Source organism: Grampus griseus, assembly GCF_964374135.1.
Source record: "Grampus griseus genome assembly, chromosome: 15".
NCBI classification, from domain to species: Eukaryota; Metazoa; Chordata; class Mammalia; order Artiodactyla; family Delphinidae; genus Grampus; species Grampus griseus.
In genome coordinates, this window is record NC_139009.1 from 23,136,696 (window position 1) to 23,155,663 (window position 18,968).

At 42.6% G+C, this 18,968-nt stretch overlaps 1 protein-coding gene across 1 annotated transcript in view; it reads right to left on the reverse strand.

Moving 5' to 3' along the window:
• The window catches only part of ALK (ALK receptor tyrosine kinase), a gene marked incomplete at both ends in the record, with an annotated part of 728,930 nt that extends 714,713 nt beyond the window's left edge, over nucleotides 1-14,217 (reverse strand). Inside the window, one exon of the mRNA XM_082672737.1 lies at nucleotides 13,551-14,217. Within this exon, the coding sequence (XP_082528863.1) occupies nucleotides 13,551-14,217 (667 nt within the window). The remainder of the gene's footprint in view (nucleotides 1-13,550) is intronic.
• Nucleotides 14,218-18,968: the final 4,751 nt, after the last annotated feature.

Sequence of the window (18,968 nt, forward strand, 5' to 3'; positions counted from 1 at the left end):
ATTAAGGGGGTGGGTAAAGGGACATATATAGTTGTAAGCCTTCCATATTTTACTTGAAGTAGTAAACTGTCAACTCAAAATAAACTGTGAAAGTCTATACATATATAAAATCCCAAGAGCAAATACTAAAATAACAATACAAAGAGATGCAGCAAAAAAACAGATAAATTAAAACTGAAAAATATTCAACTAACTCTAAAGGTGCCAGGAAAGAGACAAGAGAAAAACAAAAACCAGAGACAGAGAATAATAATAATAAAAATTGTAGATCTAAATCCAACCATATCAAATATAACATTAAATACAAGTGGTCTAACACACCAAGTAAAAGATAGACATTGTGAGACTGAATTTTAAAAAAAATTTTAAAAAACACATAAAATCCAACCATTTTCAATAAGAAATATACTTTAAATAAATATATAGATTAAAAGTAAAAGGATAGAATAGATATACCATGTTAGCACTAATCAAAAGAAAGCTGAATGGCTATATTAATATCAAAGAAACTTCAAAATATGAATATCATTAGAGATAAAAAGAGATATTGCATAAAATCAAAGAGGCAAATTATGAAGAATACATACCAATCCTAAATGTGTAGGCACATAATAACAGAGCTTCAAAATAGAGAAGCAAAACATGATAGAATTGAAAGGAGAAAGAGGCAAACAAAAACCTAGAGACTTTAGCACTCCTCTATTGGTGACACATATAACAGACAGAAAACCAAGGATATAAAAGACCTGAACAACACTATTAACCAAATCGACCTAACTGACATTGATTGAACATTCCACCCAACAATAACAGAAAACATGTTCTTTTCAAGTATACATGGAAATTCAGCAAGATAAGGGCCATAAAATAAACCTTAACAAATTTTAAATTATTGAAAGCAAACCAAATATATTCTCAGATCATATCAGAACTGAACTAGCAATCAGTGAAAGAAAGATATCTGGAAAATCCTCCAAATATTAAGAAATAAAACATACTTATACATAACCATGGGTCAAAGAGAAAGCCAAATGGAAAATTAGAAAATACTTTAATTGAATGTAAAGGAAATTTCATTACAACATAATGAAAGTTGTACGATGCAGCTAAAGCAGTTATTAGGGAGAAATTTTAGCATTACATGATTATATTTGAAATAGAGGGAAAAAATCTCACATCAATGATCTTAAGAAACTAGAAACAATTAGAGCAAATTAAACCCAAGGCAAACAAAATGAAGGAAAGATAATAAAACCAGAGCAGAAATCAATGAAATTTGAATAAGAAAAATAATATAGAAGAAATCAATATCACAAAAGTTTTTTTTTTTTAATTCAATAAAATTGGTAAATTGGTCATTCTCTAACCAGAATGATGACAAAGAAAAGAGGGAGATGTTGCAAATTACCAGCATCAAGAGTAAAAGAAGGGACATCACTACTGACCCTACAGACATAAAAAAAATAAGGGAATATTATGAACAACCTAACTTGCATTAATTCAACAAATAAGATGAAATGAACCAATTTCTTTAAGGATACAAACAAACTACTAAAATTCACTCAAAAATAAACAGATAATCTGAATAAACCTATAATTATTAAATAAATCTACTTAGTAATTAAAAACACTCCAGCTGGGGCTTCCCTGGTGGTGCAGTGGTTGAGAGTCCACCTGCCAATGCAGGGGACACGGGTTTGTGCCCCGGTCTGGGAAGATCCCAATGCCGCGGAGTGGCTGGGCCCGTGAGCCATGGCCTCTGAGCCTGCGCATCCGGAGCCTGTGCTTCGCAACGGGAGAGGCCACAACAGTGAGAGGCCCACGTACCGCAAAAAAAAAAAAAAAAACACTCCAGCAAAGTCTACACCAAGCCAAGACGGCCTCAGTAACAAATTCTACTAAAAATAATTGAAGAAAGAAAAAACTACAATTCTCTTCCAGGAAAAAGAAGAGGGAGCACTTCCCAACTCATTTTATGATCTCAGGATTACCTAGACCCTAAAACTTGTCAAAGACATGAAAAGAAATCTATAGACCAGTAATCTTCATGAACATGCAGAAATCCTCAACAAGGTATTAGTGAGCTGATCCAACAATATGTAAAAAGGAGAATAAGGGGCTTCTCTGGTGGCACAGTGGTTGAGAGTCCGCCTGCTGATGCAGGGGACACGGGTTCGTGCCCCGGTTTGGGAAGATCCCACATGCTGCAGAGCGGCTGGGCCCATAAGCCATGGCCGCTGAGCCTGCATCTGGAGCCTGTGCTCTGCAACGGGAGAGGCCACAACAGTGAGAGGCCCGAGTACAGCCAAAAAAAAAAAAAAAAAAAAGGAGAATAAGTCATGCCCATGTGGGGTTTATCCAGGGAATTTAAAGCTAATTTAATATTTGAACATTAAATACTACAGTTCATCGTATTTATTAAAAAAATAAAGTAGAAGTAGAAAAACCATATGATCACCTCAATAGAAATTCAGTCTGAGGGAAGCCAGACACCAGGTCACAAGGATGTTCCAACAGTCCTGTGGAGAGGACCACCTGGTGAAGAACTGAGACCTCATCAGTAGCCAGCATCAGATGGCCAGCCATGTGAGCAAAGCACCTTGTAAGTAAATCCTGCAGCCACAGTCAAGCTTTAAGATGACTGCAGTTTTGGCTGATATCTGCCCACAATGAGACTCCACGCAAAAAGCACCAAGTCAGGCTTTTCCCAAATTCTTAACTCACAGGAACTATAAAAGATAATAAATTATTTACTATTATTTTGAGCCACTAACTTTGGGGGTGATTTCCTATGCAATGTTGGCTAACCAATACATAGAAATACAAATTAAAACCACAATGAAATGCCACCACACATTGACAATACCAAGTATTTTCAAGGATGTGGATGGAGCAAGTAGAACTCTCATACATCACTGATGAGAGTATAATATGGTACAGCTACCTTGGAAAAATAGTTTTTCAATTTCTAATAATGTTAAACATGCATTTACCATACAATCCAACAATTCCATATGATTTAAGAGAAGTGACAACATATGTCCACAAAATGAATTATACACAAAATGTTCATAACAGCTTTAGTCATGAGAGCCCCAAACTTGATACAATTTAATGGTCCATCAACAGATGAATGGATAAATAAATTGTAATACAGTTGACCCTTAAACAATGCAGAAATTAAGGGCACCTACCCTCCTTACAGTTGAAAATCTGCATATAATTTATATTTGGCCCTCCCAATACAGGGTTCAGTTCCTTCATATCTGTCATTCCACATCAGTGGATTCAAACCACTGCGGACTGTGTAGTATTTACTGTTGAAAAAAATCCACATATAAGTGGACCCTCGCACTTCAAACCCGTGTTGTTCAAGGATCAACTTGTATGTTCATACAATGAGATACTACTGAGCAATAAAAAGAAACAAACTACTAATACACACAACTACACAACAAAATCTTAAAAGCATTGGAATTCTAAGCGAAAGAAGCCAGACACAAAAGAGAATATACTGTATGACTCCATTTATATGAACCTCCAGAACAGACAAAACTAATCTACTGCGATAGAAATAAAATCAGACATTGCCTAGGGCAGGACGTACAGGGGGTTCACTGCAAAAGGTGAACCTTTTAGGGGTTGACAGAAATGTTCTATATACTGTAATAATTAAGACGGTGGTTACACAGATGTATACATTTATTAAACAAATCAAACAGGTGCATTTTATTATATGTGAAGTATACTTCAATAAAATTGAAAATAACCATTATATAATGTTGGTCATAAGTTCAGACACCAGGGCAAAAATAATCCTTCCAGACCAAAAATAATCAAGTGTTCCTCCCTTCCTCCTTCCCTCCCCCTCTCCCTCTGTCACTCTTTTGGTCTCGTTTTCTATATCTATGCATCTCAGTGTCCAGAAGATAATTCCTGCCCTCTATTTTCCTGGGTTACCTCTTCTTATACATTCCTCTCTCAGTTTCTCCACTTACATCTCTGTCATTCTCATTTTTCTCTCTCTATATATATATAAATATTGTTGTGTTTCTGCCCACCTTTTTCTGTCCGCTCTACATTTTTTTCTCTTCTTTGACCTGAATATAAGACCAAAGAGTTTTGAAATTTTTGATTTATTTATTGAATATTTTATTTGTTAATTTTGACTGAGTGCAAGAAATGTTTGTTTTATTTAAAGTATTTTACTTATTTAAAATAAAATTAAGAGTTATTACATGTAACTTACATGGTCCTTGGTTGTTACTTTTCCCTCTGTGAGTTAATGACCTCATTTGTAACAAGGCCCCCCTTCCCTGCTTTAGGAAGCTTTTGAAGAATCCATTCTGGCCACCAATGGAAGAAATATAATCAAGAACTGGGGAAAAAACTAACACTTGTTGAATACCAACTGTGTGTCAGGGCTTACTACATGCCTTATCCTATTTAATTATCACAGTAACCCTGGGAGGTGGGTATTATTTTTCTCACTTTACAAATAAGAAAAACTGAAGTTCAAAGAAGAAAATAAGTAGCCTTGGGCTTCAACCCCAAATCTTTGACTTATTATTTTACCCATTATTTAGAATAGGACCTTTTACTTTTGATTTTGCACAAGTCCAGTTCCTTGACAGGAAAATGTATAAATAAATGGTGTTATATTCATATAAAGGAATACAACGCAGCAATTTAAGAAAAAGAAAGAAAGAATGCTGGTACACACAATGACATTGATGAACCCCACAGAAACCATGTTGAGTAAAAAAAGCCAGACACAAAATAGTACATGTGATATGATTCCATCTACATGAAATTCAAAAATAGACAAAACTAATGGATGATAAGGATGGTTACCTTAGTTAGGGGGTGGACAGACTGCAAAAGGACAGGAGCAAGCTTTCTGGGGATGCTAGAAATGTTCTGCATCTTCATCTGGACGGTGATTATATGGGTGTTGTATATGTGAATTATCATCAAGCTGTACACAAGATCAATGCACTCAATCCACTTTATTGTATTTATTGTCCCTTAATTTAAAAACAAATCATTTTCTGACGCTAAAATACAGGTTCCTATGTTCCACTACCAGAGATCCATTTCCAGAGAATTCTGGAATTGAGCAAACTGATTTCAATGAAAGAATCTCACTTTAGGAACCTTGGGGAAGGGCTACACAACCCCTTCTCAGTTCTTCTGAGCTGTTAACTGAAACTTAAGGCCTGCCTCAAAGTCTGGGACCTTGTACAGCTGCTCCTAACGCCAAGGGTTGGCTGAAACCATGGATGGATAAAGCAGAAACTCAGTACCTTTCATGATCTTGTATATTCATTTTTTCTACTGCCCTATATATTTATTTCTGAATAATCCAGACTGAAGCCTTCCACATAGGTTATCTCATACAATGCTCGTAGCGAATCCATGAGGTAGTCAAGACAAGATCTGTATTATCTCCTTTAGGAACAAACACCCAGAGGCTCAAGGAGTTGCACACTATTTCAAATCCAATAAAGGAAAATATCATAAAAGAATCTAGGCCTCCTAGCTCCTAATCTAGTGTTCAGTTCACCGAAGAATATTTATTTTAATTATCTGGGCTGAGAATGTAAAAAGGATCTATAGAGGAGTTCTGCCCATGCCCACCCTCATGAACCTATATTCCAGTGAAAACTGAATAAAACATAAATAAGAGAAAATGAAAAATATAGCCAATGGTTGAGATTTTCCTTCTGATTTCTTTTGGCTAGTTGCCTGATTTCCTTTAAGCATGCTTAGATTTCTATTTTTAATTTCATACTTTTTTTTCATACCTACCCTTTAGCATTTTCCTTACTCCAGGGAATTCTGGCTGCCTACCTCTTCATGCACCTGTTGTTACTTAGCCAGACAGGGACGATTCAAGGAAAAAAGACTCTTAATTAACCATTTGGTTAGGTGAATCTGCCCCAAGGGAGCTCTCCTCCTGCCCTGTTCTGGGGCCTCCCACTTTCTGGAATGCCTAGGTTATATCACCAAATGAATCTGACAGAATTTCCCTGGGAAAGGACCCAAGCTCAGAACAGTCCAGCTGGAAATTTCATCACAAGATTTACTGAAGAAAATAAAAGTTCTTCTGAGAAATGTGGTTCACCCAAAAAGGCACTGGGGTACCTCCCCCCTTCCACTACCTCACCACCAGGCCAACGCTTACTTTTAACTGCTCCTATCTCACACCTTTACTGTGTGAAAGAGCCCAGGTCATCACTAGGTTAAGAAACACTGGCCACAACCTAGATCGGAGGACAAGGCAATGGTTCTAAGGAAGAAGGCATCTACAGGGCTCCTTGCTAGTTCTATTTGCAGCTCTCCCCACATGACCCCTGGACCTATAACCATCCTCACCAACACCCATCTTCTTCTACTCCCAAGCACAGATGATGTCCATGTGCATCTTTTGGAGGCAATGGCTCATCTCTGGCTCACAAAAAAACCCACCACCTATAAAATCCAGTGTAGATGCTTAACAGCTTATTTTAGGTTGAGGTATTTTCCTAAGTCAGCCTCCCATTCAAGTCCATGGGCTATGTGTCTCCATGGAATTTCAAAGATTTAATTGCTTTTCATGGGCTCATGTCCATTACCATTTAGACCTTTCCATCTCTCCATTTGACAATGAAGAGTGAGGCTAGAAGTGTACAGGAAGGGCACAGCTCCAGCTAATTACAATAAAGGAGTTATCAGAGGCCAGTGGTCCAGCATGTCTGTGGACATGGTGGGACCTGGACTGCACAGATCACTCTCAGGGAAGATCCACCATCTAAAAACCACTGTTCTGTAATGCCTCTATCTTTTTCTTCCTTGGCATTAGTTTTCATACTTTCACAAAGTTAAGGCTTGGTTTATTTCTACAGAAGAACAAAGAATTGGATTGTAAATATGCTACTTGAATCTCTGGGCTGAATCCAAGGTCAAAAGACCTATAAGAGGATAATAGTTGATAAGAATAAAGTAAATACCACACCTCAACGCCCCTTCTCATCTATATTTCTGGGAAAACCAGGCCTTCCATGATTGGACAATAGAAACTACCACCCTGGCCACTCCCTACTTCCACTGGATCTCACCTCTTATCTCTTAGGAATTAGAAGTTAGTTGCATGGGGAACGCACAATACCACAATTTCTGCCAGGGTTGCCACGTATTGCCACACATGAGGACTGCACAACTCCAGATGGCACCATTCAAATAGGCTAAAATGTATATAGAACCCTTGGAATTGTAGAGTGCACAACCTACACAACCAGATGCTGGGGTGTTGCTGCTTCTAGGAAAAATTATAATTGTTCATATTGATGGAGCAGTTTATGATGTGTCAGACATTGGGTTAAGGATTTACATGCATCATCTAATTTAATATTCATGACGACATCTTGAGATAGGAACTATTACTATACCCATTTTTCAAAAGATGAAACTGGGCCTTAAAGATTTTAAGAAATGTGGTACTTTCCTGGTGGTCCAGTGGTTAAGATTCTGCATTCCCAATGCAGGGGGCCCAGGTCTGATCCCTGGTCAGGGAACTAGATCCCGTGTGCCACAGTGAAGACCCGGCACAGCCAAATAAATATTTTTAAAAATTCACCTCCTCAATTAAAAAATAAACAAAACAACTTTCAAAAAAAAAAGATTTTAAGAAAAATTTCCAAGTCATGGCTATTGCCCAACAAATATTTATTGTATGGCCTTCTGACAAAGATAATGTAAAGCTTTTCCTCTATTTATATGTCTTGGTTGTTTATAACATGAACCTTGAGATGATTCCTGTAGTGGAAAGAGCTCTGATTTGAAGGCAGGATCTGTTGTCCTAGTCAGTACCTACCACATCCTCTAGCAACTCATAACCTCTCAACACATAAATGAAAGTTTCCAGTTCTAAAACTTTCTATCTGAATGTCCTTGAAAAAGTGTTATCAAACTTCTGGATTCCAGTTACTCCATTTATAAAATAAAGCAAATACTTGCTCTTCCTACTGTAGGATTGGTAACAATAATAAATATTAAAGTGATTTATAAATTATAAAGTTCCATACAACTGTAACAGGACATCAAGAATGGCTATTTAAAAAAGCAAAATGTCTTTTATAAATCAGGCTGGGCAAATTTCTATGAAGTGAAGTTGTCAGGCAGTAATGTTAAGAGTAGCAGTAGGCTGCAGCTTTTGCTCACACAACTCTCCTCTTCTACCCGCAGGCCCATCCCTCTTCACTTTCAGCAGACAAACTGCCTTATAAAAGCACTCATTTATATTAACGATAACACTCTCCCTCCTCCAACATCCCACACACAAACCCCTTATGAATCTTATTTCTCTTTTGTAAATTTGTGAAAGGGTCAACTGGATTTAGAAGAATCCCATCTTTCAAACAGCTGTATATATTCTCAGCATTTCAAAGGGTTTTCAGTACCAGTAGGAGTTCACCAAACCTAGAACTGATCTCATCTTCTCAAGACCCGGGTACCTTTTGTCTTGCCCAAGGACTTGATGCCACACACACCTACAAATGCATCTTAGATGCATAGTCCTAGGTGAGTGTGCCTCCGCCTACTGAATATACCAAAACCCCAGAGAAACACTCTGTTTAATCTGGGGACAGAGAAGAATAAACTCAGTAATTTCAAAATATTTTTTCCAAGATACTAACAATCTTCTTGTAAGCACTTCTCACAAACTTCAGAGTTACATATGCAGTTATTTTTTTTTCCTCTTGGAAACATCAATACCCAGAGAATCTCAAGAGTTGTAACCCAAAATATCCTGATTCCTGCCGCTGGTCCCCATCCTGGCTCTCCTGCCTGTTGCAGTTTCTCAACATTTGAAAATACAGAACTGATTAATTATGAATGCTGTGGCTTGTCTGACCCACATCTCACCTTACACTTTTGCTCCCTTGGAATTCCATTCCATAGCCAGAGGAATATCAATTTCAGAAAATAAGGTTTCCCTGATATCCAACCTGAAGTTTCCTTCTGAAAGTCTCATCCTATTACTTCTGTGGGCCACACTAAATAACTCTTCTTCTTCACTGCCACTTTCCCTCCTCAGAGATTTGTAGATTGTTACCATGGCTTTCCCTTCATCACCACTTAGCCCAGCCATATATATTTAATTCTTTTCATCTTTCATCATAAATCAGTCCCTTCCACTCTTAAATCAGCTCTCTGCTCTTCTCTGGACTAGTTCCAACCCTCCCAATTCACCTCCAATAACCGATATCCCTTCTGGGAGCTCCAGTTTCTCCTCTTTATCTTCCTTCTCTCTCTTTGCCCTTTCCAGAAATGAAATGGGAAGGGACTGACAGTTATGTGAGGTCAAGGGTCAAGGGGTGTTGCATTGCATACACCTACTCTAAATTGCTTAGGCCTCTCCGTGGTACATATAAAGTCCCAAATCATATATCCCCTTTCTTGGAGTGGGAAGGAGGGTATTAACAGGGAAACAGGCCCTCTTACCCCACAGGTCATTATCCTCTAGGCCTCTGCATGGAGGATGGCAGAAGCAAGATGTCAAAACATCTACAAAACAGGTTACAAAGTAGAGCTATGGGCAATGTGGTAGCCTCCAGGCAGACAACTTTTTTGTGGTTTGGGCTGTCCCAAGATAGTGCACACCATTTGTACAGTCCCAGAAGCTGTCTCTCTACCTCTTTTCCATGAATGGGTGCTCTGGGGAACTACTTCAGACTTCGAAACGTCAATCCCATTTATGAATTCAAAACAACCCATAAAGAAAAGACATTAGTATGTCATGCATTATAAGGCCTCTTTAGACATTCTTTTGTTCTGTCAGATAGCCCAAACTGCAAATGATATGAAGGTATTGCTTTGTCCTGACTAGGTGCCTTCTATTTTTTACCACATTCCTAGCCATGGTCCTGCTCTGGTTTGGTACCCTGTCTTTAGTCTGAGATAAATGGACTGCCCCAGGCCCCTCAACACAAGGGGTGGAAGAAGACCCATCCTCTCTGCTTCCCTCCCCACAGATAGTCCCATCAGCAAGATTACGCCCCTCTAGACCAGACCACTAGTTACTTGGGCAGAAGCAGGGAGAAATTTACTTAGTTGCGCCTATTTTCCTTTGCTTAATTGAAGATCCTATGTCACAGAACAGGTAAATGCCTTTTCTACAAATCAGAGCCTAAATAAAAAGAAGAAACCCATTTCCTCAAACATGATAAACAGTAAAATCAATCCAAGTGTGAGAACCTAAGCTTCAATTTTCATACAAGAAAATGAATGAAACCACAATAGTATATGCTGCCCCAAACATGAAACATGATATGGAAGGGTGTGTCCACTCCCTCCATAGGGAATCTTAAGTGGAGACTGTATCTAAATGAGGTTGGGGAGGCAGTGGTAAAGCGAGAAGCTAGGCCTCTAGTCCTGCATGGCCGGCTGCCTAACTGCAGACAGCATATGTCTCAGAGCGGGAGAGTCCAGCCTGTTCCAAGTGCGGTCACCACAAAGCCTGAAGTGCTTTTCAGTTAAGCTGTCTCTCTGGAGGTCATCGGGACCTCATCCAGTTACACTTAGTGTCTTATTTGATCCCATCAATAAACATTTGATCCCAATCCTGATGAAAAATGCTTGGCCAAAATTTCTAGCCTTTTAATAGCAGAATCCTGGCTCTTTCTAAAACCACCATTGCTAGATGTATCGAATGATGCATAAGGGCTTGGTCCAGCTGCCAAACGGACTGTGTTGCTGATGGAGGACTTGGGATGCTCATTGTGCTTCCCTACTGCCAGTAGCAGAGCAGCTCCTGGAGCACACTAATCTCTACATGAAACTCCCTCACTCGGCAGCTTCAACTCCCTATCTAACGCTTGACTGGAGTATATTCTTCAAAAGCATTAAGCGTGTGACTCTTCACAGGCAACACTGATAACTTCAAGCAACCTGCCTGTTTATAGTAGGTAAGTTCAGGGCTGTAGAAAGGGCCCTTTTTGCCTATCATCAACATCTACACTGCTAGAGCCTACGGTCATTTAACAAGAAATGATGGGAAGGTTCCAGAGATGCTCAGAGACATGAAAGTGGAAGAAAATCTGCATTCCCAGGGAAATAATTTTTATATCCATTACAAAAACATTAAGCACTAAAAGAGAACGTAGCATGTATAAACCACAGAAGCCAAGACAACATTAAAGCACAGCTGTTCTTTACAAAAGTATCTGTAGTGTATGGAGGTTCCTTAAAAAACTAAAAATAGAACTACCATATGACCCAGCAATCCCACTACTGGGCATATACCCTGAGAAAACCATAATTCAAAAAGAGTCATGTACCAAAATGTTCATTGCAGCACTATTTACAGTAACCAGGACATGCAAACAACCTTAGTGTCCACTGACAGATGAATGGTAAAGAAGATATGACACATATATACAATGGAATATTACTCAGCCATAAAAAGAAATGAAATTGAGTTACTTGTAGTGAGGTGGATGGACCTAGAGACTGTCATACAGAGTGTAGTAAGTCAAAAAGAGAAAAATATCGTATGCTAACACACACACACACACATATATATATATATATATATATATATATACACACACATATATATATATATGGTTCTGAAGAACCTAGGAGCAGCACAGGAATAAAGATGCAGATGTAGAGAATGGACTTGAGGACATGGGGAGGGGGAAGGGTAAGCTGGGACGAAGTGAGAGTGTGGCATGGACATATATACACTACCACATGTAAAATAGATAGCTGGTGGGAAGCAGCTGCATAGCACAGGGAGATCAGCTCGGTGCTTTGTGAACACCTAGAGGGGTGGGATAGGGAGGGTGGGTGGGAGACACAAGAGGGAGGAGATATGGGGATATATGTATATGTATAGCTGATTCACTTCGTTATAAAGCAGAAACTAACACACCATTGTAAAGCAGTTATACTTCAATAAAGATGTTTAAAAATATATAAATAAATTAGTTCCAAAAAAATAAAAGTATCTGTAGTGAGACAACAGTATTGGCCTCCTATCTCAGTTCACAGAAAGCACTGTCAAATTCATCAGACCCTGTCTCTTACCATGAGCTAGTGTAAATTCCAAAACTGAACACAAAGGGGTCATTTTAGGTGCCAATGCCACTAATGCTAATGCTGAAATATGCATCCAGACTCTGTTTTCCATGCGGACCACATACCAGTATGCCTTCTCTGCAATGACTGAGAAACCTCAGCTTCTGAATATCCCTGCTGCATTAGACTATTGGGTATATGTGGGAGCATGTGTGTGTGTTGGGACAAGCATGGGAGATACTTGTAGCTCTACAATGGGCTTTTTTTCAATGCTTTCCATCCAATGAATAAAAGACATTAGTAACCAGTGGAGCATAAGAATTTCATTTATTTCTGACAACAAGAATGACAGAAAAGATGCTGGGTTTTGCCCAATGAAATTAGTGTAGGCTTTTAAAAGTCATGCTTTCTTTTCTGTGCTTTCTCATTCACTTACATTGTGTATTTTATTGACAAGCCTTTCCCCAATGGTCTTACAAGAGAAACATCCATTCAAAGCCACCTGGTTTTCCCAGTCAATGGATATTATGGGAAGAGTTAGAAGTAAGTGTCTGAATAAACACCCCCAACTCAGTGAATATGGGAAGAAAATGAGAGTAAATGAAACAGAAACCCCATTTCAGGAGTCTCCAGCAGAGAGATCTGCAGTGAAACAGGCCTGCCAGAGACTGTCATCCAGATCTGTTGCTGCAGATATTCAAGCTAAGAATTGGAGAGAAGGAACTGGGGACAGGGAAAGAAAGGGAAATCAACTATTGTCTCTTCCTGGCTTCAGAGTGACTCCCCAAAGGAAACAATCTTGGCAACTTTGCTCCCTCTCTCCACAGCTCCGTCCTGTCCCCTGTCCCTTAGTTCCTCTAGGGCTCTCCCAACACATCTGAGAGGAAGAACAAGAGTCTATGAGTGGCTAGCAGCCTGGGGTTAGGTGGAGAGCAGAATGAATTAATGAAAAAGAGGCAATTTCTAGGTAAGCCAGCATTTGGATGGGATAGCTGGGTGGGATTCAGTAATATGAAAAGGAGTTCTATATTCCATGAGAAAGTGTATCACATTTCCAAAATCTGTGGAGGCCAGGAAGAGAAACAAAGCGAAAAGAAGAAGGGCAACAGTTCTGAGATCTAGAACCAAGCTCTCAGAACACAGACTAGAGGGATTTCAACTGTCCCAGGAGCCCCAGAAGAAGGGCATCCAATCTTGGCTGAGACCCTGTGTAAAGTCAGTAGAAAGAGTTATTCTTCCAAGAACAGGAAACTTTTTTCCCAACTTGGTTGCTGGGGAGGAAAGGAGAGTCCCCTTAGGGAGTGACTGCGTTCAGGAAGAAAATAAGAAAATACAGTCTAACTGGGGAAGGAGGTTTGTGGAAGGAGGAAAGAAAGCTAAGAACCGCAGGCTGAGGTTTTGGAAACGAGGGTTAGTTGATAGTGGTTGCAAATTGATGCCTCTAAGAAACCAAATCCCGAAACGCTCGGGCGGGAGCTGCTCACCGGTCCCGGTCGCGAAGATCTGGAAGAGAAGGCGGGGCTGGGAGGCGCGGATCGCAGCGGACAGCCTTCCCTCTCTGCCCACTTCCGACGCCTTCTTCTCGGGCATCAGGCGGATCCTCAGCCGTCCTTCGCCGTGGCGAATCCACCAGCTGAACAGCTCAGTGAGGTTGAACTGGAGCAGCCCCGCAGTCGCCTCCCCTGGGGGCCCTACACAGCCCTCAAGGATCGCCTCCTCTCCCAGCTCCAGCACCAGCTGCTTGGCGCGCCGGAGCTTGCGAACCGAGCCTTCCTTCAGCACCCTGGACAGCGTCCATGCCCGGGCCGGGGCGGGAGAACTGGCGCCGGGTGGTGGCCCCACCAGCCTAAGCAGTGGGGCGCAGTCAAGAGCCAGCGAGCCGCGCGCCTCCAGCCGGCCGGCCCTCGGCTCCGAAGGGGACAGCGGCGGCAGCAGCAGGTCCCGAGCATAGACGCGAAAGAGAGAGGGTACCACAAAGTCCACCGCCAGGCTCTTCCTCTGCAGGCGCGAGTAGCTGAGCGGCTCCCGGGGCTGCAGCGCCGACCCCATGGCTGGTGAGCCCACGCGCTGGCCGGTCTCGGTCCCGGTCCCGGAGCCTGAGGCTGCCGGTGAAAGCAGCAACAGCAGCCACATAAGCCCTATGGCTCCCATCCCGCCAAAGGAGGGTTGTTTATACTAGTCTCCCGAGTCTCCGGGATCCAGCCTCGCCCTCCGTTCCCCCCACCCCCCCAAATGGGAAAGGGCTCCGAACAGTCGTTGGTCCTGAAGGGCTCCTTCCACCTGATCTCAGGGGGATTGTGCGTGCACTCGATTCCCTTTCCTCCAACTGCAAGGAGGCGAGCAGGAATCTCAACAAAACGCTGCTGGAGGCTCAGGGGCGTGTCAAGAGACCCTGAAGCGCGAAGGTTTCGGCAGCTGGGATCCTGTGCCTCTCGCGCGCCGCGCGGAAAGCCGCGCCCCCGTCCGTAGCTCCCCGCGCTCTGGAACGAGAGAGACTACTATGGTTGAAGGGAGATGGCAATTGGGTACCGTCCTCTCCTGCCCCCCGCGGCCTGAGCTGTGGTGTGTCCGCTCTCGAGCGGCCTCCAATCCTCTGCAACTTTCCTGCTGGGAACGGTGGCTTAGAGCTGTTGTCTGCTGTCCTGGCCGCCTCCTGAGCTGTTTTCGGCTCCTCTGAGCTTCTTTTCCTCGTCTGGGGGGGGAAAGGGGGGGGTGACCGAGGGCACCGGCTTCCTTCTCTCGCACCCTCCTTCGACCCTCCGCAGCGGGAGGTCTTCGGACTGCACTTCTCGCTGAACTTCTGGACCTGAATCGAGCCCCCGCCGCTCAAGTTTTCAGCGTCCTTGCTCTCCTCCGGCGTCTCAAGAGTTCCCAGGCACCAGAGCGGCCCTGGCGGCAGCAGCGGAGTGAAAGCATTCAGGGCCCGAGAGCCCGAAATCTTGCTGCCCCCTCCTCACTCATCAGCAGCTCCCGCGTCTTTTGTGGCTGGCCAGAGCGCGGCCGGAAGTCGCCTCTGTGCTCCGCGACCCTCCGGACCGCTGCAGCGGGGGTGCCAGCTGCTACCACCGCTGCCACCCCCGGAGCCGCTCTATCGCAGCTGCCTGGGCGTCCGCCACTTACAGCTGGAGGAGCAGAGAGCGCGAGCCCGGAGCTGGCCGGGCCGAGGCGGGGGCGGGGCTCGAATGCCAACTCCTCTCCGCAGCTGGGCCCACTCAGCCCCGCCCCGCCCCGCTCGCACCCGCCAGCCAATGGCGCGGCGAGGTCGGCTTCCTATGCAAATCTGCAGAGGCCTCGGCTTTCATTGAGAAAAGCACAGAGCCCGCCCCGCCCTCCATCCATCCCTCCTCCCTCTCTCCCTCCTTCCCCTCCTCCAGATTTCCTGCCCTATTTCGCTGCTGTGTGAACAGAGGCGTGTTTTGGATGAATGGTAGGACTGGAAGAGGCCTTTGTAATCAAGCATTCTCTCTAATTTTGCATTTAAGAGAGTAAACGGGTCCGACTTCGGAAAAGCAGTTCTGGAATAAAACTGGAGGCCAGGGGAAGGGAGGGGGGAGGGGCAGCGCGACACTGCCAACTCGGAGCTTGGATCAGAGCCCTGAGACATAATCTTCTCTGACCCTTCCATTATTTGAACGCATTCCTGGGGACCTAACGATCCCACCATCCACACAAGAAAAAATGGCGGGGGGGGAGGGGAGGTACTGGGGGAGGGTGGGAAGCGGCTGGCAATCTCACAGAGTTGCGATTCAGCTACAACAAATATTTCAGATCTCAGTCACCCCGCGTTTTCTCAGAATGGTGCTTAAATATGTGTCACCTCCTTTACTCTCTGCAAGGTAAATATTTTAAACTCTAGTTTTAGAGGTAAGGAAACTGAGTCGCAGAGATCTTAACTGATTTTCCTAGGGTCACATAGTCCTACTTGCCTCCCAAGCTCTTACTCAGGTGCTCTTAACCACTGCTCTCCCATACCCTTCCATGGGTAACAGGCTAAGAACATCTAGGAATGACTTAGCTAGAAGGAATAATGATCTGGCATTCCTGTTCACAGCCTTGGGAGTGAGAGTTCAGAACTGCAGGCCATTTTTATTCACCTGTGAAGTCAGGGCTCTATCTCCAGTCTCTCCCTTCATCTCTCCTGAGCTTCTATCACAGAACCTGGATAATGGCTGTGTTTATAACAAGTGGTTCACTAGAATCGTAGACAAAACTACAATCCTTGGTGCACAGAGTGGAGTTGAATCTCCCTCACTGAGCAACAAAGCAAGACCTGATCCAGAGAAGAAATGATGCTCCTACCTTGGTGGCGGAAGGGAAGGAGGGAGAAAAAGAAAGAGGAAGGAAAAGGTATGGAGGTTAATAATTTCCTAGTATGTGAGCAAGTATGTTTGGATTTTCATCATATTTCACTGGCATGCACACTAGTGAAAGAATAATTTTCTATTTGAAATATTAAAAAGACTAAAACACAGGTCCTTTCACTCCCCACTCCAGTCCTTTTTTCTCTATATAATTCTTGTCAAACTGACTCCAGAAATTTGTCACTAACTATGAATCAGCTACAATCAATGGCCAGTAGGGGGCTGCAGAGACTTTCAACTTAAGACACCCGCCAGGGTTTAACATTTTCCCAGATAATCACCAGGACCACTGCCTTCGCACCTAGTGAACACAAGGGTCTCAATTCTCATGCTTTTATAAATTTTCTCAAATTTCCCTATAGAGAGAAGTGCCTCTCTATATAGATTAAATCACACTGAATCTCAAAAATGTTCTCTTTTTGTTAGATAATTTAGAAAAAGTACGAAATGAATATTGCTAGAGGCTACTGGTTACTATACATATGCATCTGTAAGAGAGTGTGTGTGTGTGTGTGTGTGTGTGTGTGTGTGTGTGTGTGTGTGTGTATCACATCACATAGTGGCCTTTTGGGGAAAGATATATATTACTGTTTCCATTATAGAGACAAAACACCTAAGGCTCAGAGACGCAAAATAATTTGCCCAAGGTCAAACAGCAAGTAAATAAGAGCTGGAATTCAAACCAGTGATTCTTTTCCTCCAAAATTTACACATCTCACTGAGACAAATTTGGCCTCTTCCTCATGCCTACAGCTATAATTTTGACACTTCTATCCTATATCGTTGCTATCTAAGCATGGGAGATGGAAAAGAGCAGTTAAGAGCAAATGGAGAAGATAGAGACAGAAAGATTAAAAGTGTGAGCAGAAGTGATAACTAACATGTCTTGTGCACATATTATGGACCAGCACATTTCAAAATAATTTTCATGTATTATCTGATTTAAGAGTCACACTAACACTGTGAGGGGAAGTAACAGTATCTCTATTTTACAGATCACAAATGGAAGCTCAGAGAGGGTAACTTCCCAACAACAGACTACACAGGTAACAGGATTTATTACAGAATTGGAACCTGGATACCTGACTAAGAAGTCCATGTTCTCAAATCCTGGTGACCTCACAAGACAGAAGGTGGAGTGTGGGAGAACAGACTGAAATGGGTAGAGGTGAACAAGGAAGAAACTGAAAGCCCAACTCAAAAAAGAGAGATATAGGGAGTGGGAGTAGCAGGGAGAGCAGACAGGAGATACTGGAAGCCATGAAGACACAGTTAATGAGGTGGGCTGCTCTGGGTCACCTTGTTGATAACTTGGGAAAGGAAAGGGCCAAGAAGGACACTGAAAGCACAAGACCCTCCTCAGGAAATTCCCAGTTTCTGGTAATAGTCAAGTGGACAACTCAGATAAGGAGGTGTTTGAATTCTCTATAAGAAGAGCAGTAATAAAAACAGCATTTCAAATCCAGGCAGTGTGATTTAAGGCAAAACACACATCAGAACTGTAAAATCTGACTGAGACCTACAGGGTTAAGTCAGGCATTCAGTTGGTCAAAAAGAAGGAGGAGGAGGACAAAGGAGAAAGGGAGAGAGAGGAAAAGAGGAGCAGAAGCAAGAGAAGGAAAAGAAGGTAGGAGAAAAATCAATAAGATGAGCTGAAGCTAGACATTAGAAGATACTTATTGCTAAGACATTTGGAAACTCATAATCAGAGTAGCTTACCCTGGAACAAGAGCAGGAAATGTGACCTAGAAGAAACATTCAAATGAACTGTGGATTTGTGTTCAGGAAACAAGATTTTAATCACAACCTTCCTTCTCAGAGGCTCTATGGATCTTGGGAAAATCCTTGATTTCTCTTGGCTCATACATCAAATTAGAAGAAGAACCAGGTATAGTTTTAAGACACTGTCCACGCTGAATTCTGTATGAGATTCTACAAGTGGCCAAAAGATCTTATTCAAGACAAAGGACCACAGCTGACAGGTACTAGAAGGAGACTATGAACTTCCAAGGGAACCAGAAAAAGAGTTTGAACCTAATGCTAAAAACAGGAAAAATAAAACAAAGATTTCTTTTTAAAAATGTGTCTGTCCGGGCTTCCCTGGTGGCGCAGTGGTTGAGAGTCCGCCTGCCGATGCAGGGGACACGGGTTCGCGCCCCGGTCTGGGAAGATCCCACATGCCGCGGAGCGGCTAGGCCCGTGAGCCATGGCCGCTGAGCCAGCGCGTCCGGAGCCTGTGCTCCGCAAAGGGAGAGGCCACAACAGTGAGAGGCCTGCGTACCGGAAAAAAAAAAAAAAATGTGTCTGTACTAGTAGACAGACTTGAGCTCTGAATCTATAGCCTGCAATTGCTGGCCAGTCATACATAAGATACCTTCTAATAATCATCATGCTAAGAGGAAAGTAGCTAGAGTTGTTAATTCAACCATTATTTATTAAGCACCTACTATTTGCTTGGCTTTACATGAGGTGCCAAGGAGAGATACTGTGATGAATCTGAAAACAGACAAGGTTCCTACTAGCATGAGGTCTTGATAAAAT